At 42.9% G+C, this 27,390-nt stretch overlaps 1 protein-coding gene across 1 annotated transcript; it reads left to right on the top strand.

The window, feature by feature from the left end:
• The first annotated feature begins 3,269 nt into the window (after window positions 1-3,269).
• On the top strand, window positions 3,270-27,016 carry LOC146896008 (cell adhesion molecule CEACAM1-like). Its single transcript, XM_087910339.1, has 6 exons — window positions 3,270-3,492; window positions 4,306-4,665; window positions 17,403-17,678; window positions 24,001-24,125; window positions 25,655-25,783; window positions 26,873-27,016. The coding sequence occupies exons 1-6, from the start codon at window positions 3,429-3,431 to the stop codon at window positions 26,990-26,992; spliced, it is 1,074 nt and encodes a 357-aa protein (XP_087766465.1). The 5' UTR covers window positions 3,270-3,428; the 3' UTR covers window positions 26,993-27,016.
• The last annotated feature ends 374 nt before the right edge of the window (window positions 27,017-27,390 follow it).

The following is a 27,390-nucleotide window of genomic DNA, read 5'->3' as shown; positions in this document are numbered from 1 at the left end:
TAAATGAATACAATTTGTATGTTGTTATTTCTGGGACTAAGCTAGCCATGCGGGAGCCGGGTGAGGCGAAAAGCAGGCCTGCCCGCAGCCCCTCACTACAGATGGCGCCAACGTGGGTAACTGAATCCACAGAAAGCCTGAGAAAGTTTGGAAAAGAATAGAGTAAAGCTTGTTTTGTTGGTAGCAGCAATTTCCCAGGTCTGCTCTGCTTGCTAGAGACAAGCAAATGCTCTCATCTAAGAGAGGCTTCCTGACTCAGCTTTAGCTGCAAAACTTTGTAGCTCCTTTAAGAGGTCCTGCCGTGAAACACTTTAACGGTGTTGATGAAAAGCTGAACGAATGCTTTTCGGTTTTAAGCCGTAGCAGGAAAAAAGCTGCGCTGTTTTAAAATGCCATCTTTCTGGGCTGCCCTGCCAGGGCAATCTCTGACTGTTTCAGGCAGGCAGTCCGACTGAGTGTGGTCTGTGAGCAGACCACTGCAGCTTGCTTGCTAGCAGGGACCTTGAAATGCCACAGAGTTGTGGCAATAAAAATGGCTTCAGCAGTACCTCTACCATGAGGCTGGAAAGCTAAGAAATGGCCTAGATCCAGCCGTCAAAGCCATGGTTTTAGGCTCATGTGGTCAGAAAAAAGGAGAGATATACAGTAAAGAGAGATTCAAAGACGAAGAAAACCTCTAAATGGTTTATAGTGTGTTACAAATAAATGCAGGATAAAAGTTAAAGTTCTTAAAGTATAAAGAGAGTAGTTATGTGTGGTGGTATACACCTTTAATCCCAATGCCCGGAAGGTAGAGGCATATTGACCTCTGTGACTTCAAGGTGTGGTAGCACACACCTTTAATCCCAATGCCTGGGAGGCAGAGACAGAAGGATCTCTGAGTTCAAGGTGTGGTAGCACACGCCTTTAATCCCAGCACTGGGGAGCAGAGACAGACAGATCTCTGTGAGTTCAAGGATAGCCTGGTCTACAGAGTTATTCCAGGACAAAGATATACAGAGAACCTGTGTCAAAAAGTAAAAGTGAAAATAAAAGAAATAGAGGTTGAAATAAAGCTGCATAAAGATGGAAAATAAACAGAGAATCTTGATACTGTATGCTATTATGCTCTCTTTTAATTGTTTGAATGCTGAGGAAGGAGCAACAGTCGCCAAAAGACATTTGCTTATAAATGCTGCAGAATTAATCCAAGATAGATATTTTGAAAATACCTTGACTTCAGAATTTGGGTCTAAGAATATGATGCTTTGGAAAGGAGGTCCTTCTTTTGTTTTCACAGAGGATGAGACCCTGTGGATTGCTTCTATCCCAATATGATATGATAGACCACGTCCTCCTGAAAGGTTGCTGTGAATACCCTCAAGAAATTACTTCACTCAACTGCCAACTGAGATGAACCTGGCAGACAGGTTTTACCATGAAAGACCTGATTAATAGCGCCCCTATACAGCAGGAAGAAGTTTGGAGAGAAATAACTACATCCATATTCCCAAATATTGTTTATAAATGTTCTTTTACATTTAAAGGGGGATATGATATAGATATGAATAATTTCATTGGTATGGATTTTAAGGTCAATTTTGTTATATGTATATATATTTCTGTTCTTGATTGAGGTATTGTGATTGTGTAGTTCATTTAAAAATGTAATGTATAATTAAAAATATAGGTTGTTAATGGATAATCATTGATAATAGTCAAGCTTGTAGTAATGTTAGTTTGATTTTCTAGAAGTGCACAGATATATTTCAGATAGACATTCATATCTTTCAAAGACTACAGAACATGGCATTTAATGTTTTAATAACTTAGGACTTTTCATGACAATGAGACACATCTGCTCCTGGCAGCACCAATCTACTTCAAGAGGAAGATGGGCATCGAAGAGACTCCTTATGGAGTTGGTTAGCCATTTGGGCAAGAAACTGCTCTTGCCTGAACTGTTATGTAAACTGGACACAGAGAACCCGCAGAGAGAGGACTGTTGAACTTGCCTAAAGGTGAGATGATCTTTCGGGGTTCCTGATTCATGAAAGAGTCTGCGAGACATTCTGCAGGACACAGCAGATAGTGACTGAATTGCCTTTGAAATTTCCTGCTTCATGGAAATGTCTCTGGATACTATGGGCCTGAAGGTCGAAGATGGGTGCCCCAACGATACAGAGGAACTTTGGGTGACTGTCCAGGCAGCGAGATGTCTCTGTCATTTCTAGAGTTTTGGAAGTTGCTTACTTCTTGTTTACTTAGGTAATATATCCTTCTGGAGTCTTTGATGGAGTTAAAGAATGGATAGTCGTAGTTATAGTTTTCCATTATTATGATAAAGATATGGTTATAAATATTGTGACTGTAATTCATGCTTGATAACTGTTTTGTTATGTGTAATTTTACTATGTTAAAATGAAAGCCTTTCTTTTTTGTTTAAACAGAAAAAGGGGAAATGATGGAGGAGGGTTATCTGTCTATTGTGTTATTTTCATTGGTCAATAAAGAGACTGCCTTGGCCCCTTGATAGGACAGAAAATTAGGTAGGCGGAGAAAACAGAACAGAATGCTGGGAAGAGGGCAATGAGGCAGAAGCCATGGAGCCAGCCACCAGGTCAGACATGCTGAATCTTTTCCGGTAAGCCACCACCTCGTGGTGCTACAGATTATTAGAAATGGGTTAATATCAAGATATGAGAGTTAGTCAGTAACTCTCTAGAGATAATGGGCCAGGCAGTGCTTAAATGAAAAAAAAAAAAAAGAAGAAGGGTCAGGGAGGGCATGGGCAGACCTGATTCACATTCAGACAGCACAGGAAGCTGGGGGGAGGGGTGTCTTCCTGGGGCTCTCCATAGGAAGCTGGAATGCACAGTCCTCTTTCTAGGACACACAGGTCACCTCCTCCTGCACGCAGGGATGTGAACCCCTGAGATAACTTGTATCCCTGGATCAGACACCTTACTGGTAACAGCAGTGACCATGGATCCGGTCAGTCCCCAGTCATCACTCAGACCTTTTCCAGCCCCTAGAGATAATTGCCACTCCCTCCCTGGAGAAACTCCCACTTTCCCAGAGCATTGAGATCACAGGGCAGACTGGGCTCTGCTGGGTTTTTGTGTCACAAGGAAATACACTCCTGGCTATGGTAGTGCAGGGACAAGGCTCTGGAGTGAGCTGCTGTTCTCTAGGGGCACAGGACACTTCTCAGCCTGTGGCTCCAAACATGTTCTAGAACACTGAAAGAGAATGGAATAGAAGGATGGGAGGCAGCACTGACACACAGACTCCATCCCAGCCCATGTGACTCCAGGAGGTGTCCTCCTCTGGGAGGAGGCTCAGGTCTGGAAAGAAAAGCAGAGTAGACACCAGAGCAGCCAGACTTGGCAGCAGCCTGAGAGGCAAACCTCCTCTCCAGAGAAAGAGCCTAGGCCACAGCAGAGACCATGGAGCTCTCCTCAGCCCCTCTCCACAAAGGGCAGCTACCCTGGAGGGGACTCCTGCTGGCAGGTGAGGAGACATTCCTCAGGGGTGTGGACAGCAGGGGAGCTCAGAGACTGGATGGGGTCTTCTGGGAGGGGAATGTGTCTGAGAGGGGATATAAGACTCCTGCTTGAAGCCTGAGAGCAACAAGAAGCTTGCAGGGAATGTGAATTGGTAAGTGGGGAGGAAAAACTCAGGGGTTCAACACTGTAAGTTTATCAGCAATGGCCTCTGTACCCTGAAGACTGACTCCCACGACTATGTCAGGGTGACTCTTCAAATAAAACTCAAACTGGGGCCAGTAAACAGGGTCATTTCATACACACGACCCAGAGGAATCCACAAATAAACCCCAGGTGCTGGGGCAGTGATTTGCTCATAGGTGTCTGAGCCTGTTCCAGGCAGAGGGGTTTAAACAAAAATTAAACCAGTTCTCCTCACAGAGTCCTAGTGTTACTGGGCAGGAAGACAGAGCAGCAAGGACATCTAGAAGGTGGGATCAGAGGTTAACAATCACTTCAGAAAGAACAGAGCAGGGAAAGGTCAGAAAATGAAGGCTGGAGTCTTTAGAGAAGAAGGTCAGAGAAGACATGCCTACACTCACCAAAGATTCTGAGTGTGAGCAGGGATCTGAGGGAGTGAGGGGTGAGTTGTGCAGACACCCGAGAAGACACTTTCATTCAGTGGAAAGATTCAGGGGTACTGAGGAATGGGGGTGATGCTGTTAACTTCTCCCTATAGGACACACACACCAAGGCTGAGAGTTGAACACACTCAGGTCTCAATTTCTACCTATTGCAAAGATCTAATATTGATAGATTTTTCTCTCTTTCCTCTTAGCCTCACTTTTGATCTACTGGAGCTCTCCCACCACGGCCCAAGTCTCTGTGAAAGCAGTTCCTCCCCACGTTGCTGAAGGGGCGAATGCTCTTCTACGTGTCCACAATCTGCGAGAGACACCCCGAGTCTTTTACTGGCACAAGGGAGAAAAGGATGATATCAGTAAAGAAATTGCACGATTTATAACGACAACTAATGTGAATCGCACAGGGCCTGCATACAGTGGCAGAGAGACAATATACCGCAATGGATCCCTGCTCTTCCAGAACGTCACTCAGAATGACACCGGAGCCTACACGTTGAAAATTGTTATGCAAAACTTTGACCCTAAGACACTATCTGTGCAGTTCCATGTCCACCGTAAGTAATTCTCTGTATCCTCTGGGTCATGGGTGGACCTAATCCTACTTCACACATAGAATTGTCAGTCCTGGATGACTGTGTTATGATCCTCACAGTGTGGCTCAAGCCTTTAGTAAAGGACACAGAGTGGAGGAAACAGCAATAAATCAGGATCCCTCACTGGAATCCACCCTCAGAGAGAGGGGGTGAGGTAACTCAGCCCAGGCTGTCAGACTCTGCCCAGGGTCTTAGATGCTCATCATGAACATGGCCTTCAGAAAGACCCTTCAGGGCTCAGGCAGGGACTAGCTGAGAAAATCATGAGAGTCTCACAGAGAAATGAACACCAGAAGCTTTGCTCCAGATCTCTGTCCCAGACTGGACCAGGAATCCCGAGAAGTTTATCGACTGGGTTGGAATTTGACCTCCTGTTGGAGCTGACAGGGGACAATGATTGACTGTAGGCTGGTAGCCTGCTGACCATCAGCCTGTGAGAGCCATGTCTGAGGCCGGTCACCTGGGCATCTCCTCCTGAGACTCAGTGTGCTCAGCGTAGGTGGAGGGATATGAAAGGCAACCAACCAGCTGTCTTGATGATTTTCTGAGATCTCCCAGGAAGGTGGAGAGCCCTAAAGAGATGGGAGAAAAGTGTACAAATGGCAGGTCCTTGCCTCCAGGGGTCCAGCCCAGGGATTTTTTCCTGCAGTCAAAGAGTAAGAGAAACTGCTTGATGGAAGGTCAGGTCATTACTCACATTTCAGGTTAACTTGCAGGCAACAATCATTTTCCCTCTGTCCTGTTCTAGGGAAACAGACACAGGAAACATAGTGACTGAGGAGTCAGGGTCACGTAGACCATGGGTGGCACAAGCTATCTGTCTACAGCCACATCTCCAGCCTTCCCAATGTGAAGACCTTATTAGGTGCCCCTGAGTCTTCTAGACCATCTCTTAGAATTGGGCTTCTTTTAAGGTTCCCTGATTCATGTCAATCAACATCAAACTCCTGACAAGAGTGGCCCAGCTGACCTGAATGGCAGCCAGATCCTGATCTGTGTGTAATCTCTGATGGGCTGTCAGGTTCTCAGGGAAGCTCAATGAGAAGACTAATCATGACCTATCTGTAGGAGAACCCTGAGCAGCAAAGGCTTAGAGGGCGCTGGTCCTCACTGAGCAGTGGAGGTCAGGGCAACTGGAGGGACTCGCACATTGTGTCCCAAGACATAGAGTGAGTCAGTGAGGACCAGGAGATAACATGAGGTCTCTGATTCCAAGTCTCAAGTCTGTCCATCACCACACACTGCAGCTCAATTCTCTCCTGGGAAAGCCCTTGCTTCTCCCATACACAGCACAGGAGGCCCCATTGTCTCTGAGCGCTAAGCTACTCCATCTGCCTGTAATTTGCTTCCTGCCTGATTCTTTAAGGATCTGGGTTTGTGGGGAGATCAGAGACCATCTCTGTTGAAAGAGGCCCTTGCAAGAATCAGAGCCACCACACAGGGCAACCTTCTCTCTGTTGTCTGCACACACAGCACTGCTACCCAAGCCCAGCATCACAAACAACAATTCCAATCCCGTGGAGGGTAAGGAATCAGTAGTATTAACGTGTGATCCAAAGACTGAGAATACAAGCTACCTGTGGAGGAGAAATGGCCAAAGCCTCTCAGCAGGTGACAGGCTGAAGCTGTCTGAGGACAAAAGAACTCTCACTTTACTCAGTGTTGTGAGGACTGACACAGGACCATACGAGTGTGAAACCCAAAACCCAGTGAGCAAGGCCTGAAGTGACCCATTCACTCTGATTACCTGTGAGTATTGTCTGCTTCATCCTGGCTACATCTGTCTATACAAATGGTTAGGACTAGGACACTCAGTCCCCTTGGGTTGATGACACAAACCCACCACACAGATACCTAGGCTGACCAGGGCCTCCTGACCCAGCCCAGGTACACGGTAGCCAAGCCCATCACTGAGCTGGAATGGACTTCAGGGACTTCTACCTAGAGAGACTTGGGATGATGGAGACAGGGGACAGCTCAGACTGAGGCTCAGTGCACACGCGAGTGTGCAGTGGGGATATTTGTGTGCTGTGCTCGAGATGGATCAGGACTTGTGCCTGCTGCATGAATACTCTTCTACTGATCTGCACCCCAGCTCTGGGTGGGACCTGCTCAGCTGAGGTTATAGCATAGGTCAGAGAGATAATGTGGCCTTCTGCAGACCAGGATTGCCCTTCCCTCTGCTGACATCACATGTGACATCGTGTTTGCTCCAGATGGTCCAGATGTCCCAATCATGTTCCCTTCAAATGCTCATTTCCAATCAAGGACAAACCTCAGCCTCTCCTGTCAAGCAGCCTCTAACCCACCTGCACAGTACTATTGATTTGTCAATGGAGAGATTCATTCATCCTCCCAAGGGCTCTTTATCCCCAACATCACTACTAATAATAGTGGATCCTATATCTGCTTCGTCTATAACTCTGTCACTGGCCTCAATAAGACCACAGTCATGAACATTACAGTCCTTGGTAAGTGGATCTCTGAAATATCAGCACCAGGTATGGAGTGGAGTCTTTTGGCTTTCTGGGACAATACAGAAGAATTTAATTTCCAGCCCATGTCTATGGGAACAAACAAAACTCCATTCTCTCCTGAGCATCCTGCTCCATCCCTATATCTGATCTTCTCCTGCTGCTCTGACTTTCCTGGCTGTAGGGATGAAGCTTGGAGTGTGAGGAGCAGCTTCTCCCAGCCTTGGAAACCTCAGGTTGTGGGAGAGACTTCCTACGGGAAGAAGACCTTTAAGGTCAAGATTTCTTTCTGTCACTAACACAGCCCTTTCTGTCCCCTCCATTTTCTTCTTATGACTTCCATCACTTAGAGGAACACCCAGGGCTTTCAACTGTGCTCACATTGTTTTCCCCCAAATGTGAGGAGAAAACTCCCTCCCCACAGATGGAGACCAGCAGTTCAGAACTCTGCTCCCAGCTCTGCTCCTGTCTCAGGGGTGACTGGCTGAGCTCTGACTCCATGGGAGGGGAAGACAGCGTGGAGAAGGCACCTGGGATCCTGGTTCTGACTCAGGGTAAACCATGTCACTGACAACTTGATGATGCTCTCTCCCTCACTCTTCTCAAGTGTTAAAAAACAAATGTTGAGCTGGGCAGTAGTGGGGCATGCCTTTATTCCCAACCCTCGGGAGGCAGAGGCAGGCACATCTCTGTCAGTTCAATGCCAGCCTAATCCACGAGAGCTATTTCCAGGACAGCTAAAGCTGTTACACAGAGAAACCCTGTCTAGAAAAACAAAAACAAATGTCCACTGAGTGTGGTGGTACACACCCTTAATACCAGTACTATGGATGAAGAGGCAGGTAAAGGCCAACTTGGTCTACAAAACAAATTCCAGGTCAGTCAAACCTACAAGTGGGATCCTCCCTCAACAAAACAAAGAGAAAAAAGAAAGAAAAGAAACAAAAAAAGTAAAATAAAATGTCATTGATGTACAAAGAGTCCTTGAGGTCAGGAATGTGAAAGTGGAAAGGAGGCCTTCAGGTTAGTTGGCTCTGAACTGCATCTGGCCACCAGCACAGGAGGTGACCACTGAGAACAGTGAAGTACACCTGCTTGGAGAACAGAGACTGCTCTGTCAAGTCTCCATGCAGAGGAGTGCACAAGGAAAATCCAGAGATATCTGTGGTTAGAGCCAAGGATGGCGGACCCTAGTCCTAGCAGTTGGGAGGCTGACACTACTGGATCTCTTTCCGTTTAAGGCCAGCCTGGTCTACATAAAAAGTTCCAGGCTAGCTAGGACTGTAGAGTGATTCCCTGTCCAAAAAAACATCAGTATAGAGGATTAGAGCTGGAGACTGTGGTCAAGTCTGTGACCATTCACGTCTTCTCTGGGTATTTAATCCATTTCCTTGCCACAGGAAATAAATTTCTCTTCAAACAGAAATTATTTTATTCATTTATTATTTATTTTGGTTTTTCTTTCTTTTCTCTTTTTTTCTTTTTAATTAAATCACTGCTTGGCCCATTAGCTCTAGCTTCTTATTAGCAAAGTCTTACATCTTAATTTAACTCATTTCTATTAATCTGTGTATCACCACGTGGCAGTGGCTTACCAGCAAAGCATTTCAATCTCTGGTGGTGGATCCATGGCATCTCTCTGACTCTTTCCTTCTCCCAGCATTCAGTTCTGTCTTCTCCACCTACCTAAGCTCTGCCCTATCAGGCCAAGGCAGTTTATTCATTAATGGCAAACAGAGTACACAGAGGGTACTCCCACATCACTTCCCCCTTTTCTGTTTAAATAAAAAGGAAGGTTTTAACTTTAACATAGTAAAATTACATATAACTAAATAGGTATCAAGCAAGAATTACAGTTACAATATTTCTAATTACTTTATCTTTTATCAGAACTAAGGAAAACTGTAAGTATAACTATCTATCTATTATTTAACTCCATCAAAGACTCCAGAAGGATATAATATTAGATAAGTAAACAGGAAGTACATTGTAAGCAACTTCCAAAACTCTACAAATGACAGAGACATTTCGTTACCTGGACAGTCACCCAAAGTTCTGTTTCTTTGGAGCATCCATCTTCAGCCTACAGGCCCAGTATCCAGCAGACTTTTCCACAAAGCAGGAAATTTCAAAGACAGTTCTGCCCATACTGGCAGTTTGTCAGTCACATTTTTCTGTGTCCTACAGAATGTCTAGCAGACTCTTTCTGTTCTTTATGAAGCAGGAACCCCGAAGAACCATCTCACCTTTAGGCAAGTTCGGCAGTCATCTCTCTGCTGTTCCTGCATATTCTAGTCTTGCAATCCAGGCAAGAGCAATTTCTTGCCCAAATGGCTAAGGAGACTCTTCGATGCCCATCTTCCTCTAGAAGTGATTGGTGCTGTCAGGAGCAAATGTGTCTCACTGTCATGAAAAGTCGTAAATTTTTAAAACATTTAAATACCATATCCTGAAGGTTTCTGAAAGATTTGAAGAATACCAATCTAACTGAAATCTGATTCTATATATCTAGAAAATCTAACTAACATGACTACAAGATAACTATTATAGATGATTATCTATTAACTTATATTTCTTAATATAAGTTATACATTATATTGTATAATATTATACATTATATTTTTAAATGAGCTACACAAACATAATACCTTAATCAAGATCAGAAATACATATACATATAACAAAATTGACCTTAAATTTGTATTAATAAACCAAGATTCATGCCAATGCAGACCTCAATAGCATATCCCCCTTTAAATATAAACAAACATTTATAGACACTATTTGGGAATATGGGCATAGTTTTTTTCTCTCCAAACTCCTTCCTGCTATTTATTGGGTGAAGTAATTTTTAAGGGGTGTATATTATTATTATTATTATTATTATTATTATTATTTTATTACATTAAAAATACCAATCCAAATTCCCACTCCCTCCACACACCCTTCCATCCCTCCCTGCTCCAGTCCTAAGAGAGGAATAAGACACACTATCCTGTGGCAAGTTCAAGGCCCTCCCTAATACATCTAGGTTGAACAAGGTAGGCATCCAAAGAGAATAGAATCCCAAAACAAGTAAATGCAGTAGAGAAAACTCCCAGTGCCACTGTCAGCGGCCCCTCAGTCTGCCCCAACTGTCAACCACATTCAAAAGGACTAGTTTGATCCCATGCTCATTCACTCCCAGTATAGTTGGAGTTGGTGAGCTCCCATTAGCTCAGGCAAACTGTCTCAGTAGGTGAACCCCTCATGGTCTTGAACCTTCTTACTCAAATTCTCACTCCTTCCACTCTTCAACTGGACGTTGGGAGCTCAGTCCAGTGCTCTGATGTGGCTCTCTGCCTCTGTTTGCATCTGTTGTTGGACGAAGGGTCTATGGTGATATTTAAGATAATCATCAGTCTGACTACAGGGAAAGGCCAAGTCAGGTACCCTCTCCTCTATTGCTTAGGGTCTTAGCTGGGGTCATCCTTGTGAATTCTTGGGAATGTTTCTAGAACCAGGTCTCCTGCTAACCCCATAATGGCTTCCTCAATCAAGATATCTCTTTCCTTGCTCTCACATCTGTCCTTCCTCTATCTGGACTATCCCATTCCCTCAAGTTCTCTTCAACCCTCCCCTTCTCCCCTTCCTTTTACCCCACAACCTCCTTGATCCTAATTTTGTCAGGCAATCTTGTCTGTTACCAATTCCCAAGTGGGTCTATATATGTGTTACTTTGAGTTCATCTTAATACTTAGCTTCTCTAGGATTATGAACTATAGGCTCAATGTCCTTTACTTATGGCAAGTATCCACTTATGAGTGAGTACATACCATATTCATTTTTTTTTGGTTCTGGGTTACCTCATTCATATAGTGTTTTCTAATTCCATCCATTTGCATATAAAATTCAAGATGTCATTGTTTTTTTACCACTGAGTAGTACTCTAATTTGTAAATGTGCCATACTTTTTTTTTTTTTAGTCATTCTTCAGTTGAGGGACATCTAGGTTGTTTCCAAGTTCTGGCTATTACATATAATGCTGCTATGAACATAGTTGAATAAATGCTTTTGTAGTATGATTGAGCATCTTTTGGGTACATTCCCGAGAGTGGTATTGCTGGATTCTGAGGTAAATTGATTCCCAATTTTCTGAGAAAACACCATAATGATTTCCAAAGTGGTTGCACAAGTTTGCATTCCCACCAGCAATGGATGAGTGTTCCCCTTACTCCATATCCTCTCCAGCATAAGCTATCACAGGTGTTTTTTATGTTAGCCATTCTGATAGGTGTCAGATGGTATCTCAGAGTTGTTTTGATTTGCATTTCCCTGATAGCTCTTTTGGCCATTTGAATTTTTTCTATTGAGAATTCTCTGTTTAGGTCAGTACACAACTTTTTAATTGGGTTATTTAAATTTTAAAGTCTAATTTCTTGAGTTCTTTATATATTTTGGAGATCAGACCTTTGTCTGATGTGGGGTTGGTGAAGATCTTCTCCCAATCAGTAGGTTGCCTTTTTGTCTTATTGACTGTGTCCTTTGCATTACAGAAGCTTCTCAGTTAGAGGAGGTCCAGTTTATTTATTGTTGCTCTTGTTGTTTGTGGTGTTGGGGTTATATTTAGGAAGTGGTCTCCTGTGCCCATGCATTGAAGGCTACTTCCCACTTTCTCTTCTATCAGTGTGGTCAGATTTATATTGAGGTCTTTAATCCATTTGTACTTGAGTTTTGTGCATGGTGATAGATATGGATCTATTTTCATTCTTCTATGTAAAATGAAGGGGCCTGCATGTTGGGATTTTCTATTCTGCCCGGTTCCCACAGCTGTTTAACCCGAAAGAAAATCACACAGAGATCTCTATAAGTTATAAAGCTGATTGGCCCATTAGGTCAGGTTTCTTATTAGATCTTGTAACTTATATTAACCCATTATTCTGATCTATGTTAGCCATGTGACTCAGTACTTTTTTCAGTGGGGCAGATCACATCCTGCTGCTTCGGTGATCTGGGCAGGAGTGGGAGGAAAGGGCTTCCTCCTTCCCAGAATTCTCCTGTTCTCATTGTATCACTTCTACTTCCTGTCTGGTTTTCCCACCTATACTTCCTGCCTGGTCAATCAGCGTTTATTTAAAACATGATTGACAGATTACAGACAATTCTCCCGCACTTCTACAGGTTGGCATCCAGTTATGCCGGCACCATTTGTTGAAGATACTTTCTTTTTCCCATTGTATAATTTTAATTTCTTTGTCAAAAATTAGGTGTTCATGGGTATGTGGATTAATATCCGGGTCTTCAATTAGATTCCATTGGTCAACATCTATGTTTTTATGCCAATACCAAGCTGTTCTGATTACTGTAGCTCTGTAATAGAGTTTGATGTGAGGGATAGTAATGCCTCTGGAAGTTCCTTTATTGTATAGGATTGTTTTGGCTATCCTGGATGTTTTGTTTTTCCATATGAAGTTGATTATTGCTCTTTAAAGTTCTGCAAAGAATTTTGCTGGGATTTTAATGGGGATTGCATTGAATCTATAGATTGCTTTCACTAGGATTGCCATTTTACTATGTTGATCCTTCCTATCCAAGAGCATGGGTGATCTTTCCATTTTCTGGTGTCGTCTTCAATTTATTTCTTCAAAGACTTAAAATTGTTGTCAAATAGGTCTTTCTCTTCCTAGGTTCTAGGTTTGTGTTACCCCAAGATATTTTATATTATTTGTGGCTATTGTGAAAGGTGATGTTTCTCTGATTTCCCTCTCAACCTCTTTATCTTTTGTGTATAGGAGGGCTATTGATTTCTTTTTTGAGTTGATCTTGTATCCTGTCACATCACTGAAGGTATTTGTCAGCTGTAGGAGTTCTCTGGTAGAGTTTATGGAGCTACTTATGTACACTATCATATCATCTGCAAATAACAAAAGTTTGACTTCTTCTTTTCCAATTTGAATCTCCTTATTCTCCTTATGTTGTCTTATTGCTACTGCTAAAACTTCAAGAACTATGTTGAAGAGATATGGAGAGAGTGGACAACCTTGTCTTGTTTCTGATTTTAGTGGAATCGCTTTGAGTTTCTCTCCATTTAATTTGATGTTAGCTGTATGTTTGCTGTATATTTCTTTTATTATATTTAGATATGATCCTTGTATCCCTAATCTCTTCAAGTCCTTTATTATGAAGGGGTGTTGAATTTTATCAAATGTTTTTTCAGCATCTAATAAAATGATCGTATTTTTTTTATTTCAGCTTATTCATATGATGGATTACATTGATAGATTTCTGTATGTTGAACCAGTCTTGCATCTCTGAAATGAAGCCTACTTGGCCATTAAGGATATTATTTTATGTGTTCTTCGATTCAGTTTGCCAGTATTTTATTCAGAATTTTTGCATCGATGTTCATGAGTGAGATTTGTCTGTAATTCTCTTCTTTGGTTGAGTCTTTGTGTGGTTTTGGTATCAAGGTAACTGTAACCACATTAAAAAATTTGTCAAAGATCCTTCTGTTTCTATTATGTGGAACACTTTGAAAAGTATAGGTATTAGCTCTTCTTGAAAGTTCTGGTAGAATTCTGTACTAAAGCCATATGGGCCTGGGTTTTTATTGGTTGGGAGGTTTTTGGTGACAGCTTCAATCTCCCCATGGTTTATAGGTTATTTGGATTGCTCACCTGGTCTTGATTTAATTTTGGAATATGGTATCTATCTTAAAAATTGTCCATTTTTTTACATTTTCCAATTTTGTGGCATACAGGCTTTTTGTAGTAGGACCTAATGATTCTCTGAATTTCCTCAATTCAGAGGCATTGTCTGTTCTTGTGTCCCCCTTTTCATTTCTGATTTTATTAATTTGGATGTTCTCTCTCTGCCTTTTGATTACTTTGGATAAGGGTTTGTCAATCTTGTTGATTTTTCTCAAAGAACCAGCTTTTTGTTTCATTGATTCTTTGTATATTTTTTGTGTTTCTATTTTGTTGATTTCAGCCCTCAATTTGACTATTTCCTGTCTTGTACTCCTCCTGGGTAAGTCTGCTTCTTTTTGTTCTAGAGCTTTCAGGTGAGCCCTTAGTGCTATGGACTTTCCTCTTAGCACTGCTTTCATCATGTCCCATAGGTTTGGATATGTTGTACCTTAATTTTCATTGTATTCAAAGAAGACTTTAATTTCTTTCCTTATTTCTTTCATGACCGGTTCAGTAGTTGATTGTTCAGTTTCCATGATTTTGTAAGCTTTCTGGGTGTAATATTGTTGTTAAATTTTAATGTTACTCCATGGTTATCCAATAAGACACAGGAGGTTACTCCAATTTTTTTCATATCTGTGGAGGTTTGTTTTGTTACTGAGTATGTGATCAATTTTAGAGAAGGTTCCATGAGGTTCTGAGAAGAAGGTATATTCTTTTTTGTTTGGGTGGAATGTTCTATAGATGTCTGTTAAGGCCTTTTGATTCATGACATCTGTTAGTTCTCTTATTTCTCTGTTAAGTTTCTGTCTGGTTGACCTGGTGAGAGAGGAGTGTTGAAATCTCCTACTATTAGTGTGTGGGGTTTGATGTGAGATTTAAGTTTTAATAATGTTACTTTTACATATGTGGGTGCCCTTATATTAGGGGCATAGTTATTCAGGATTGAGACTTCGTCTTGATGAATTGTCCCTGTCATGAGTATAAAGTGTCCTTCTCCATCTCTTCTAATTGATTTTAGTTTGAAATCAATGTTGTTAGATATTCGGATAGCCACACCCACCTATTTTTTAGGTCCGCTTGATTGGAAAACCTTTTCCCAAGCCTTTACTCTGAGGTAGTGTCTGTCTTTGAGGTTGTAGTGTGTTTCTTGTAAACAACAGAATGCTGAATCCTGTTTACATATCCATTCTCCTAGCCTGTGTCTTTTCATAGGTGAATTGAGTCCATTGATATTAAGCAATATTAATGGCCACTGGTTGTTAGCTCTGGCTATTTTTCAGTAGTAGTATTTGTGTGTGTCCCTTCTTTGAGTTATACTGGTGGGGGTTACCAGATGTCTGTGTTATTGTGGGTATAGTTAGCTTCCTTGGGTTGAGGATTTCCTTCTAGTACTTTCTGTAAGGCTGGGTTTGTGGATACGTATTGTTTAAATCTGTTTTGGCATGGAATATCTTGTTTCTCCTTCAATGGTGAATAGAAGCTTTGCTGGATATAGTAGTCTGGGCTTGCATCCATGGTCTCTATAGTGTCTGCAGTACATATATCCAGGACCTTCTGGCTTTCATGGTTTCCATTGAGAAGTTAGGTGCGATTCTGATAGGTTTACCTTTATATGTTACATGACCTTTTTCCTTTGCAACTCTCAGTATTCTTTCTTTGTTCTGTATGTTTTGTGTTTTGATTATTATATAGCAAGGGGATTTTTTTTGATCCAGTCTATTTGGTGTTCTGTAAGCTTCTTGTACCTTCACAGGGATATCCTTCTTTAGGTTGGGAAAGTTTTCTTATATGATTTTTTTAAATATATATTCTGTGCCTTTGAGCTGGAACTTTTCTCCTTATTATACCCCTATTATTCTTAGGTTTTGTCTTATGGTGTCCCAGATTTCCTGAATGTTTTGTGTTAAGAATTTGTTGGACTTAATTTTTTCTTTAACCAATGAATCTATTTCCTCTATAGTATCGTCAGCACCTAAAATTCTTTCTTCTATCTCTTGTATTCTGTTGGTTATAGTTGTCTCTGTCATTCCTATTCATTTACTCAGATTTTCTATCTTCAGAATTCCCTCTGTTTGGGTTTTCTTTAATACCTTTATTTCAGTATCCAAGTTTCCATCACCTGTTTGCTTGTTTTTTCTTGGTTTTTTGGGGGGTTTCTTTGAGGGATTTGTTAATTTTTTCCAATTTTTTTTCTTCTCTTCCATTTCTTTAAGGGAGTTTTTCACTTCCTCTTTAAAGGTCTTCATCATTTTCATAAAGCTACGTTTAACGTTGTTTTCTTCTACTTATTCTGGGTTAGGATGATCAAGTCTTCCTTTTGTGTGTCTGATGGGTTCTGGTGTTACATGTTGCTTTTTAGGATGTTGGAGGAATTTTTGTATTGGCACCTACCCATCTCTTCTTTCAAATGAGGCTGGCAGTGTCTTGGTGTCTTTGTCCAATGCTTTGTCCAATATCCTGTGGCTGTTTCTTAGGTCTCTGCAGTATAGGAGCAAGCTCCCAGGTATCCTCAGTATTGAAGCAATCTGCATTCCAGGGTTCCACTGAGCTCACAGGCAAAAAGGCAGGTGTGGGGAGGGGTGGGTTGGGGGATAGCCCAACCACAAGAATACTCCGTGCTGGCTGACTGAAAAATACAAGAGAGTTAGGGAGAGGCCCCTGGGCTTTGTCCCATTGGGGAAGTCCCAGAGAATGGGGCTTCTGGCTGTCCGGCCCTGTGGCTGTTGACTTACCTCCCAGCTCCCCTCAGTATTGGAGCAATCAATGTTCCAGGGTTACAATGAGCTCACAGGTGAACAGGTTGAGGGGTGTGTTATTGAGGGGTATTCAAGGCAACATTTCAGGAGGTCTTGTTCCATGAAACCATATTGGTCTGGAAGCAATCCACAGGTTCTCATCTTGGTCAAAGCACATTTATCTCCAGCAGTGGGTCCATAAATCTATTTTGGTTTTTCGAGACAGGGTTTCTCTGTGTAACTTTAGTGCCTGCCTGGAACTCACTATGTAGGCCAGACTGAACTTGAACTCACAGAGTTTCACCTGCCTCTGCCTTCTGAGTGCTGGGGTTAAAGGCATTTGCCACCACTGCCCAGCTCAAATAGAAATTTCTTAGTTTGGGATTTCACCAAGCCCAGAAGTGTAGGCTTCAACACCTTTAAGATTAGCTGGGCCATCCGAACCCCATGACACATTATTTAATAAAAAAGAAACAGAAGGCTATTTTATAATGGAGGTACCTAACTGTTCACACTCACAAAAAGTATTAGCAAGAATTTACACAAAAATCAATGGGCAAAACATTCTTCCACCATGAGATTTGTGGTCATGTGGGCTGAAGGGGCTCTTAGTGTGGAACCTGCACATATACCCTGAGTCAAGAGTCACTGTGGGTGATCTGGTTAGAAGGAAGATTCAGCAGTCTCTTTAAAAATTGTATCTTGAACCCAAACATGTGATCTTCCAGAGGGCCATGTCATTCTGTGTGCCCTGTGAGCTGGCTGAGATCTCTGAGGATGAAGGACTCTCAGCTGTCCCCTCCACTGTTTATCTACAGAGCCAGTGACTAAGCCAATCATCCTAATCAACAACTTCAAAGTACAAAATAGGGTCTCTGTGTTCCTGACCTGCTCCTCAAACGATACTGGGATCTCCATTCGTTGGATCTTCAATGGCCAGAATCTGAGGATTACACGTAGGATGAAGCTATTACTGAACAACAAAACCCTCAGCATAGACCCTGTCAGGAGGGCCGATTCCGGGAAGTATCGGTGTGTGGCCTCCAATCTAGCCAGTTTCAAGTGGAGTGACCCCATCCAGCTGGACATAATAGGTGAGTGACTCCCCTAACTTCTTACCCCATAGTGTTGTGGGTGGGTTACATTCTTTATCAGCGTTGTGCAAAATGGGTAAAAAGTCATCAGAAGAAAAACGTAGCTAAAGATTCAAATACATTCAGCTTAGTGATGGATGCATGTTAATCTCATGATAAACACCACACAAGCTGAGCATGATGCTGCACACCTTGAACCCCAGCCAGCACACCAGAGGCGGAGACAGGTAGATGTCTATGAGTTCCCACTTGCCCTGGTCTTTCTAGTGCATTCCAGGTTAGCCAGGGCTGCATAGTGAGACCCTGTGGGGAGAGAGAAAGAGAGAGAGAGAGAGGAGAGAGAGAGAGAGAGAGAGAGAGAGAGAGAGAGAGAGAGAGAGAAAGAGCATGAAGCAGACGGAATAGAAGCATAAGGTCAGCCCAGGTTACATTTTGAGACCCTGTCAATGATAACACCAACAATAGATTGATCAATACAGCAATATAAATTCAAAGTGATTAAGAATTTAGGGTCTAAGTCAAGCACACAGTCAACCCTCAGAATGTAGTAAAATATTCATGTTACTCTACAACCCTCCCATACATTCAAATCTTCTTTCAATTATTTCTTAACACCTAATAAGAATACTGAAGACACTGGTCTTATTGTGTTCAGTAAGGGACAGGGACAGGAGGAAACAATATACTTTTCACTGTAGACATATTGTTTCTAAGTACTTTGCTTCCAAGTTTTGTTTGAGCCATAAATATAAAATCCATAGATAGCAAGGACCTGTATTGAGTCATACTATATTTGCATACTTATCCATTTCGTGTGCATGTTTCATGCCCATGAGTGGAGGTCAGAAGGCAATTTGTGGAAGCCAATTCTTCAGGGACTGAGAACTGAACTAATGTGGGTGAGCAAGTCCTTTATCTGCTAAGGCATTTCACCAGACAAAATTTGTTTGTACATTGATTTATGTGTGACATTTGGAGTGGATACTTTGGGAGGCGGGGAGTATGGCAGGCTCTCTTACCAGATGGCCCATCTTGTTGGCCCATATACTCAGCTTCTGATCCTCATGCTGACATTTACACCATGACCTCCTTGCACAAGACTCTTTTTCCATTAACTTTTTTTGGTGTTGTGTAATGTGTGTCTGTGTATACGTATGTGTGTGTGTGTGTGTGTGTGTATACACACACATGTAGACTGGAGAGATGACTCAACAATTAAGAGCACTAGCTGCTCTTTCAAAGGACAGGTTCAATTCCCAGCACCCACATGGTAGCATATTCCTGTCTGTAACTGAGTTTCAAGAAATTCAGTACCCTCTATTGTCCTCCTCAGGTACGAAGTGTGCATGTGGTGCAAAGATATATAAGGCAAAATACCCATACATAGAAAATCATCTTTAATTTTTAGATATGTCATTGTAGAGTTCTGAAATGTACAGCTCAGTGGTAGAAGGTATATTCATATTGTTGTGTAAATACCATCATTGTCTGTTTCCAAAACTTTGTAATCTATCCCACCCCCTACAATCCTGGATTCAGTTACTGAGTTGACTGCAATTCTCTACTCTTTTGAGGAGCCACAGAGCTGTGCTCATGGTTACATTTTACCCTCCCATTGCGCGATGCCCCAGAGCTCTAATTTCTTTATATACTCCAAAGCTCTTGCTTCCTGTCTGTGATTTTAATGGTATGCATCCTAAAAGATGTGGGTGGTGCTCTATTGCGACTTTGATTTCCTTTGGTCAGTGACTGAGAAGTGAAGTGGAGCCTCTTTCCGTGTGCTTCTTGGCCATGCACACACTTTCTATCAAGTTCGTTCCTTCCTACTCTTGTCCTCTGTATTTCAGCTGGGTTTTTTGCTTTTGTTTCTCCATTTGCTATGCTGGAGTTACTTACACACTCTGAACATCAGCCACTTGTCAGATGGTTTATTTACAAGTATTTTCTGCCATTCTGAAGTGGACTTTTCACTTCCTGGTATATTTCTTAGTTTATTGTTACTAATGGCTTTTAAATTGATGTCATAACAGAATATGTTTAAGAGAAACAATATCTAGATACAGTTTGGAAGGATTAATTCAACTTAATTAACATATCTGTTACTTCCCTTATCCTTCTATGCTAAGACATTTGAAATTTATTGTTCATTTCTTTGCAATCCATTATAGTGGACTATAATCTGTCTGCTGTGTCATACCTCTCAAAACTTAACCCTCTGCTCTGTCTGAATCCTTGTGCTTTTGGTCAGCAACTCCCCATTCCCTCCTGCTGCCACTCAGTCTCTGGTAACCTTCATTCTTCTCTCTCTGTCCACAGAGATTGTGAGATTCTCCTGAAAGAGATCATGTACTGTCTTTCTGTGTAGGGTTTATCTCACTCAGCATCATGTACTCTAGGATCTTACACATAACCGCACTGACAGAACCACCTTGTTTTGAAATGTTTAACAGCACAGCCATGAGAATAGACATCACATTCTCTTTACTTACTAATCCATGGATAGACATTTAGTCCTTGATTATTGTGAAAAATGTCTCAAAGATCCGCTGGGTCACATGACTGATAACATCATCTGATGCACAAATACTTTCAATTTTGCTAAAATCTAATTTATCTATTTTGTTACTGCCTATGCATCTGGCATCATAACAAAGAAACCAGGCCAAGCCCAGTTTCAAGACGCTTTCACCCTGTCTCCTGAAAGTCTGGTGGATTTCAGCTCTGATCCATTTTAGGTCTTTGACCCATTTAGAGTTGACTTTTGTATGATGTTAGCTGAAGGCTTAACTTCACTCTTTTGCCTGGATATCTCATTTCCCCAACATCTCTTGTTTAAAAGATCATTCTTCCATCATTGAACAACCTTAGCAGCCTGGTCAAAACTCATCTGGTCACAGAGGTGCAGTTGGACAGTGAGAACGTCTTCCAAGTTCTGTAACTCAGCAGGACAACCCTGTGTGACACTGACCAATTCAAAGGAGCCAGGAGAGACGAATGTCCTTAACAAACGTGAAAATGGCAAATGAAGTGATGGATGTGCTAAATGCTTGGGACTAACAACACATTATAATATATGTGCAAAAACTGTGCCCCATAAACACATTCATAGTAACAACTAGTCTTTAATCTAATCATTGGCCAGTGTGCATGAGCAGTTCTGGGCTTTCCAACTCTACTTCACTGATCTGTATGTCTGCCTTTATTTTATATTTTGATTATTGAAGCTCTGTACTAAAATTATGAAATCACCAAGGAAGTCTCGCAACTTTGTTTGTTTTTGTCAAGATACTTTTAAGACACCTCTAACCCCAACTCTTGGGGGTAGACAGGTGGATCTCTGAGAGCTTGAGGTCAGCCTCGTCTATGTAGTGAGCTCCAGGACAGCTAGAATGGATTTTCTATTTCTGTATAAGATGCCACTGGAATTTTGATCTGATGTACAAAGAGCTGATAAACTACTTTCAGTAATATTATCATCTACTGAAAAAAGGGGGGGCTTTCAGGCAAGCTGACTCATGCCGATAATTCCAGCCACTCAAGAAACTGAAGCAGGAGTACCATAGCTCTAAGGGTGTCTGACATAGCCAGTTTAAGTCCAGCCTGATTAATTTAGTGATGTCCTGTTTCAAAATCAAGATAAAAGGCATAGCTTGGCCTATAGTTCAACAATAGAGCATCATTCACCATGCACAAGGCCCGGGGTTCAATCCCCAGGACTGCAAAACAGCAATAATGAGATGAAGTTTTACCACCCATCAACCGCACTGACTTTCATTCCTTGTCTTCTTTCATCATCTCTTATTTGGTAGTTTTCTGGGCGCAAGTTTTTTATCTCTTTGATGGAGTCAATTCTAAGTATTTTGTCCTTTTTTGGTGAGCTCATAAGTAAAATACTTTCTTGATTTCCTGTCCAGTTGTCCAATGTTAAGACTGGGGCTCTTGCTCAGTAACTGAACTCTTGCCTAGCATGCATGAGGCCTTAGGTTCAAGCGCCACTACTGACAGGAAGAAAAGGAAATCTAACTGTTCATGGTCAATATTAGTATGCAGAGATACAGCTCGTCTGGGCACATTCACTTTGTTACCCAACAATTTTGCTAGTTTTGCTCATTTAGTTCTGAGACTTTCTGTAGAAGGTTAAGGATTTTATACAATCAAGCTCGTGTCATCTCAGATGTGTATTTTACCACTTTATAATCGGGCACCTTTTATTTCATTGTCTAGCCTGATGGTTCTGTGTGGTGTGTGTCCTAAGAGTCTCTTGAACAGAAGTGGTCACAGCAGCATCCTGTGCGCTTCCTGATCTCAGAGAGAAAGCTGCCAGTGTCCCATGGAATATGATGCTGGCTATGGGTTTCCACGTGTGGCCTTTGTTAGACTAAGCTGGACTTCTACCCAGTGTCAGTATTTCTGCCATTAAGTCTGTGAAATGTTGTCAAATGTTTTCATTCAATCCTGCTAGTTATACATTTATTCAATTTTATTTCTTTCTGTCTCTAAAGCATCCGGGTTTCCAGGAATTTGGGAGATGTATCTTAGCCCCCCAACAGTTAGCTCATAACTATTGAGTGTTCTTGAAATTGTTGTTATCCTTCAGAATGGATGGTAGGCCTTAAATTTTAGTGATAGTCATCTCTTTTATCCAAAGTTAATGTGGGAAAGGGCTGGCAATATTGCTAAGCATTTTTGAAGAGCCAACATCTGGTGCATCAGCTTTCTCTACCGGTACTGTTTGTTCATCCTCAGTCTATTCTTTATTTCCCTCCCACCACTAGCTTGGGGGAGCTTTTAGGGAGGCAAAGATCTTATTACATAACCCAGACACACCTCGAACTCACAATCCTCCTGCCTCAGCCTCTGATGCTAGGGTTCTAGGTTGCATCATATCCTTCACCTACCTTCTAGTAAGTTTTTGGTTTGGGGGATTTTACTTTATTTATTTATTTCATAACGCAAGATAAGATTTCTGTGTAGCTTTGGAGCCTGTCCTGGAACTGTCTCTTTAGACCAGGCTGGCCTCGAACTCACAGATCTGCTTATCTCTGCCTCCTGAGTATTTAAGGTATGCGCCACCACCATCCATCCCTCAGAATAATTTTTAAGGACTTAATATAATAATCAAATAACCTTTTTGGCAAAATATCACACACTGAGAAAGTGAAATAAATGCTAGCTGCAATTATTCCTAGCACTCGTGTTGGCCGTGAAGTCAGGTAGCCAGGTCTGTCTCTGATCAACCATACAGATTCAAGTACTTTTTACAAACCACTGTAAGCCTCAGTTTTTTCATCCTTTAAATGGAAATAATTTCTGTGCGACAGACTCATCATATAGATGAAACCAGATACCAATACAGGGCCAGCCACATCATAAATGCCATACTACAATGGCCAACGTTAGCATTAATAATCACGCTGAGCAAACTGGTGAGGGTGGAGCCTCAGATGGCTACAACAAGGGGTAAAGAGGTGAGGAAGGTTTATTACATGAGGGATGTGGGGAGTCCCATGTTATCCAAGAAGTGAAACCCCTATAGCATGGTAACAAATAAATATGGGAGGGAAAAAGGAGGGGGTGTCTGATGCAAAATTCCAAACCTGGTAAGTTACTAGTTTTCATCCTCCAAGATGTGGTCATGATGGGCTCAGATGAGCAAGTGGGGGATATACTTTGTGAAAGTGAGCCTGAGATAGCCCTCAGGCACCATGCAGATATGATCCCTGTGGAGGCAGAGAAGGAGGCACGTCTTAGATCGCGGTGCAGTTCCAACAAGGTTGAGACTCAGTTCCCCACAGTCACCAAGGGTAAGACAGTGTCTTACAGAGTCTGCCTGGCCTTCCTACCCCTGCAGAAACCATGGTATCTATGGAGAGTGTAACACCCGATTCTGTGTTATCCTCTCGGTATGATTCGTGCGCCACCGTACCTTACGCGAGTTTGGGCAAAGGCCTGGTGACTGAAAGAACACACACAAGAGACCAGGATCATTTGTCAGGAGCCGAATGCCACTTTATTCAGCTTTTTGCCAAACTAATATACTAGGGCCCCAGTAAAGAACTTCCCTCCCAAGAGGGAGGAACCTGGCGCTGTAGAAATTCCTTTCCAGGCAGCGGGGAACCTGGCGCCACAAGTGACCACTTATTCACGGCTGCCACAGCTGAGACACTTGCTAGAAGACCATCACTTCAACTCACACTTCACCTTCCCACAGAAAACACATTCCCCAAGAGGGTGAACAGAAATCATCTCATGTTAAGAATTCCCCGGCACACCACTGGAAAACATTTTTCTTCATTCCTTCTTGTCTTTCTTTCCCTGACAGCTGACCCAGCACAAGAGAGTTCTGGCCTCTCGGGGGGTGCCATTGCTGGCATCATCATTGGATCTGTGGCTGGGGTGACTCTGATCGCAGCCCTGGCATATTTTTTTGTTTCAAGAAGAAATCGGGTAGGACAGTCTTTCCTCTTTTGTGTTCTCCAACTCTTAGTGTAATGCTTGGGAGTGGGCAAGGACTTCTCTCCCTCTGCCTCTGAGCTGGATCACTTTGCCCCCCTGCAAACTCTCTGCTTCTCAGCACTGACCCTGTGGGTTCAGCCTCCCTGTCTTCATGTTCCCTGTCCTCCTGTATCTTGGACTCCATTCCCACATAGATAAGGAAAAGATTGAATTATACCTTTATTCTTCAGACAGGAAGTCAAGGGACAAGAAAAAAGGAAAGGAAAGTGAGGGAATCCAAAGAGCAGCAGGAAGATGCAGGTCACATGTCCCACTGACCACAGCAGCAGCAGGAGAGAAGGGAGTTAGAGGGAGAAGGGACCCTAAGATGAAGTAACAGAAGCATTAAAGTCCTCTTGATCAAGAAAATTAGTAGAAAAAAGCCGGGCAGTGGTGGAGCGTGCTGTTAATCCCAGTACTCAAGAGGTACAGGCAGGCAGATCTGTAGACCAGCCTGTTCCACAGAGCGAGTTCCAGGACAGGGCTACAAAGAGAAACTCTGTCTCAACCCCCCCCCAAAAAAAAAAACAGAAAGAAAGAAAGTAGAGAGAAAGAAAATGAATATTAAAAAAGAACCATCCTTAGAAAACAGAACAGGGCAGGTGTTAATGTCAGACAGGTGCAAAGCATCAAAGACAAGAGAGTTACACACCAGGAATACAGCTCAGCAGTAAAGCGCCAGTCCTGGCTGTGGTCCCAGCACCAGGGGACAAAGTAGAGCAGATTTGGAGTCCAGCAAAGACAAAGGACACCAGTAGCAGGGATCACACCTAGATTAAGGAACGAGACCTCAGGAGGGAAGGCAGTGCCAAGAATGGGGTGATGGAGCTTCAGTGACAGCAAGGAGCCCAGGAATGAGCTGCCCACAGCGTCCTCCCCGACTCCAGGAGCAAAGGCCCTGTGTGTGGGAAGAGTGGTTACAGTGTCTAATATTTATTTAGGGGAACTGACCAGCGCGATCTCACAGAGCACAAATCCCCAGCCTCCAACCACAGTAAGTAAAGCCGCTCACAGAATGAGAACTGGCTTTCTGCCACTGCTCTGCCAGGGGATCCTGGGCCCAAAGACCACACCTTCCTTTCTGCATGTTTGCAGAAGGGATCTGCACTTCCCTGCACTGAGGATCCCATAAATCATACCCTTCCTAACTACAGAGGAGTTGCCTGAGAGAGCCCTGAGAAGCTCCTTCCACCAGGCTAGGCAGGCCTAAAGAAGTCACATTTCCAGGGGTCTCCTGATGCCTTCCTTCCTGCCTCGATTATAGACGTAGACATCTCCCTTGGGAGACTTTCTTTGTCTTATGGAATATCTGGGTGCTGTGGCCTCTATGTTCCCCCTGCCACTGGAGCATGCTGCTGAGAATCACCTCTGGGCATCCTGTGAACTGGGCAAACAGAAGGCTCTGTCCTGCTCCTCCTCTGATACTAACACAGTGGATCTGAGCGGCCTCTGAGGGAAGCTAATTCCTGAACTGACCATGGCCACCTCTCCCTGCAACCCCTGCTACCTGTCAAAAGTCAGGACACCTTAAGTCAGCTTTGCACTTCTGTGCACTGACAACTCTCTCTTGCTCCCCTAGATCTAGCCCCTCTGACAACTCTCCTAACAAGGTAAGCACTGCCAATTTCACTGACTGTTTGCTCATGGAAATGTCTCTGAAGAATGTGCGCTGTCTGTATTGTTTTGGTTTGTGTGCTTGTTTGTTGAGAGAGGGTCTCACTGAACAGCCTGGCTACCCTTGAACTATGTAACCCAGGCTGGCCTTGAACTAGTGACCATCCTCCTGCCTTAGCCTCTCATGTGCTGGGATGACAAATGTGTGCCACCACACCAGGCTGAGAATGAGGTATTCTTGGAGACATAACTGAAATTCAGTTTGGGTTTGCATTCCTTAGTGCTGCAGCAAAGATTGGTTTAATGAGCTCCAAGAATCTAATGCAACAGTGAGTGTTTGGAAACACCCCCCCCCCCCCGTGCTTAATTCCTGACCATGATTCCTAGATGTGGTCCTTGACAAGGAACTTTAACGTTTTGATCCTCTGTCCTGTCACCTGTGAAATGGGCATTCTGCTCACCTCAGAAAAGAGACTCAAGGGAATAAACAAGTTGATACATGCACAGCACTGTGCACACAGAGACAACAGCACATCTTTTTCTTCCAATCTGAACCTGCTCTGACCATAAAAAGGATGGATTCCATTCTAATGGGTCTGAGACCCTGTTTCTACTTATATAACAATTTTACCAAAATTTTATCATTTCAACCTTTCAACCAAGTACATGCATAGACGGGAGTGCTGTAAATCATAAGGACACTTTCACAGTGTGAACTCTCGCAGGTTGAACACACTCGTAAGCAACAGGCAAGCTAAGTGACTTCACAATCACCCTCACCCCGTAAACACACTTTGCTCTCACTTCCCAACAAAGAGCAGTGGCGATCAGGATGGTCCACATCCTCGCGCACTGTTCTGTGGCCCATCTGGATGTCACTGTTCATTCCAGCTCTGTCCCCATGGCTGTCTCACCTGTTCCTCGACCTGTCTCCTCTAGTGACCACACATCAGACAGTGAGTGACGGGTGTCCTCTCCCATGGCTCACCCGGCACAGAGGCCACAGCACAGTGGTGCTAGATCACCAGCAAGGTGAGGTTCTGACCTGTGCGACGGGTGTCACTGACCAACACTCATACTTTCAGGTGGAAGAAGTGGCATACACCGTCCTGAACATCAACGGCCAGACACCCAAACCACCAACTTCAGCCTCCCCATCTCCAAGATCCACAGAAACAGTTTATTCAGAAGTAAAAAAGCAGTGATCATGGCTTGTCCTGCTGACTACACCAATGATGCATTTCCAGATTCTCTCCTTCACTAGGAGATCTCTGTACCATGAGATGAAGGAACACGTGCATGTATGTACACACACACACAAACACACACACACACACACACACACGCGCACACACACACATATACCCACACACCTCTAGGTGGAAGCTTCTTCTTCAGTATCAATAGAAGGAACAATGAATTCTGGAGCCTATGGGAGACCCAACCTTTCATAGAATTGAAATTTGACTGAGGGCATCAAAGCTGCCCATCCTTCACTCCCCAGCCATGGCTTGTTTTAAATTGACCTATTCAGAGTTCATTCATTCTCCCCAGCTCTAGTCCTGTCCTAGCACAGTCTGACTTGAATTCCCATTACCTTGGA

Source organism: Myodes glareolus, chromosome 1 (assembly GCF_982192425.1).
Source record: "Myodes glareolus chromosome 1, mMyoGla1.1, whole genome shotgun sequence".
Taxonomy (NCBI): Eukaryota; Metazoa; Chordata; class Mammalia; order Rodentia; family Cricetidae; genus Myodes; species Myodes glareolus.
The sequence above is the reverse complement of the archived record's forward strand: the minus strand, read 5'-3'. Positions and strand labels throughout refer to the sequence as shown.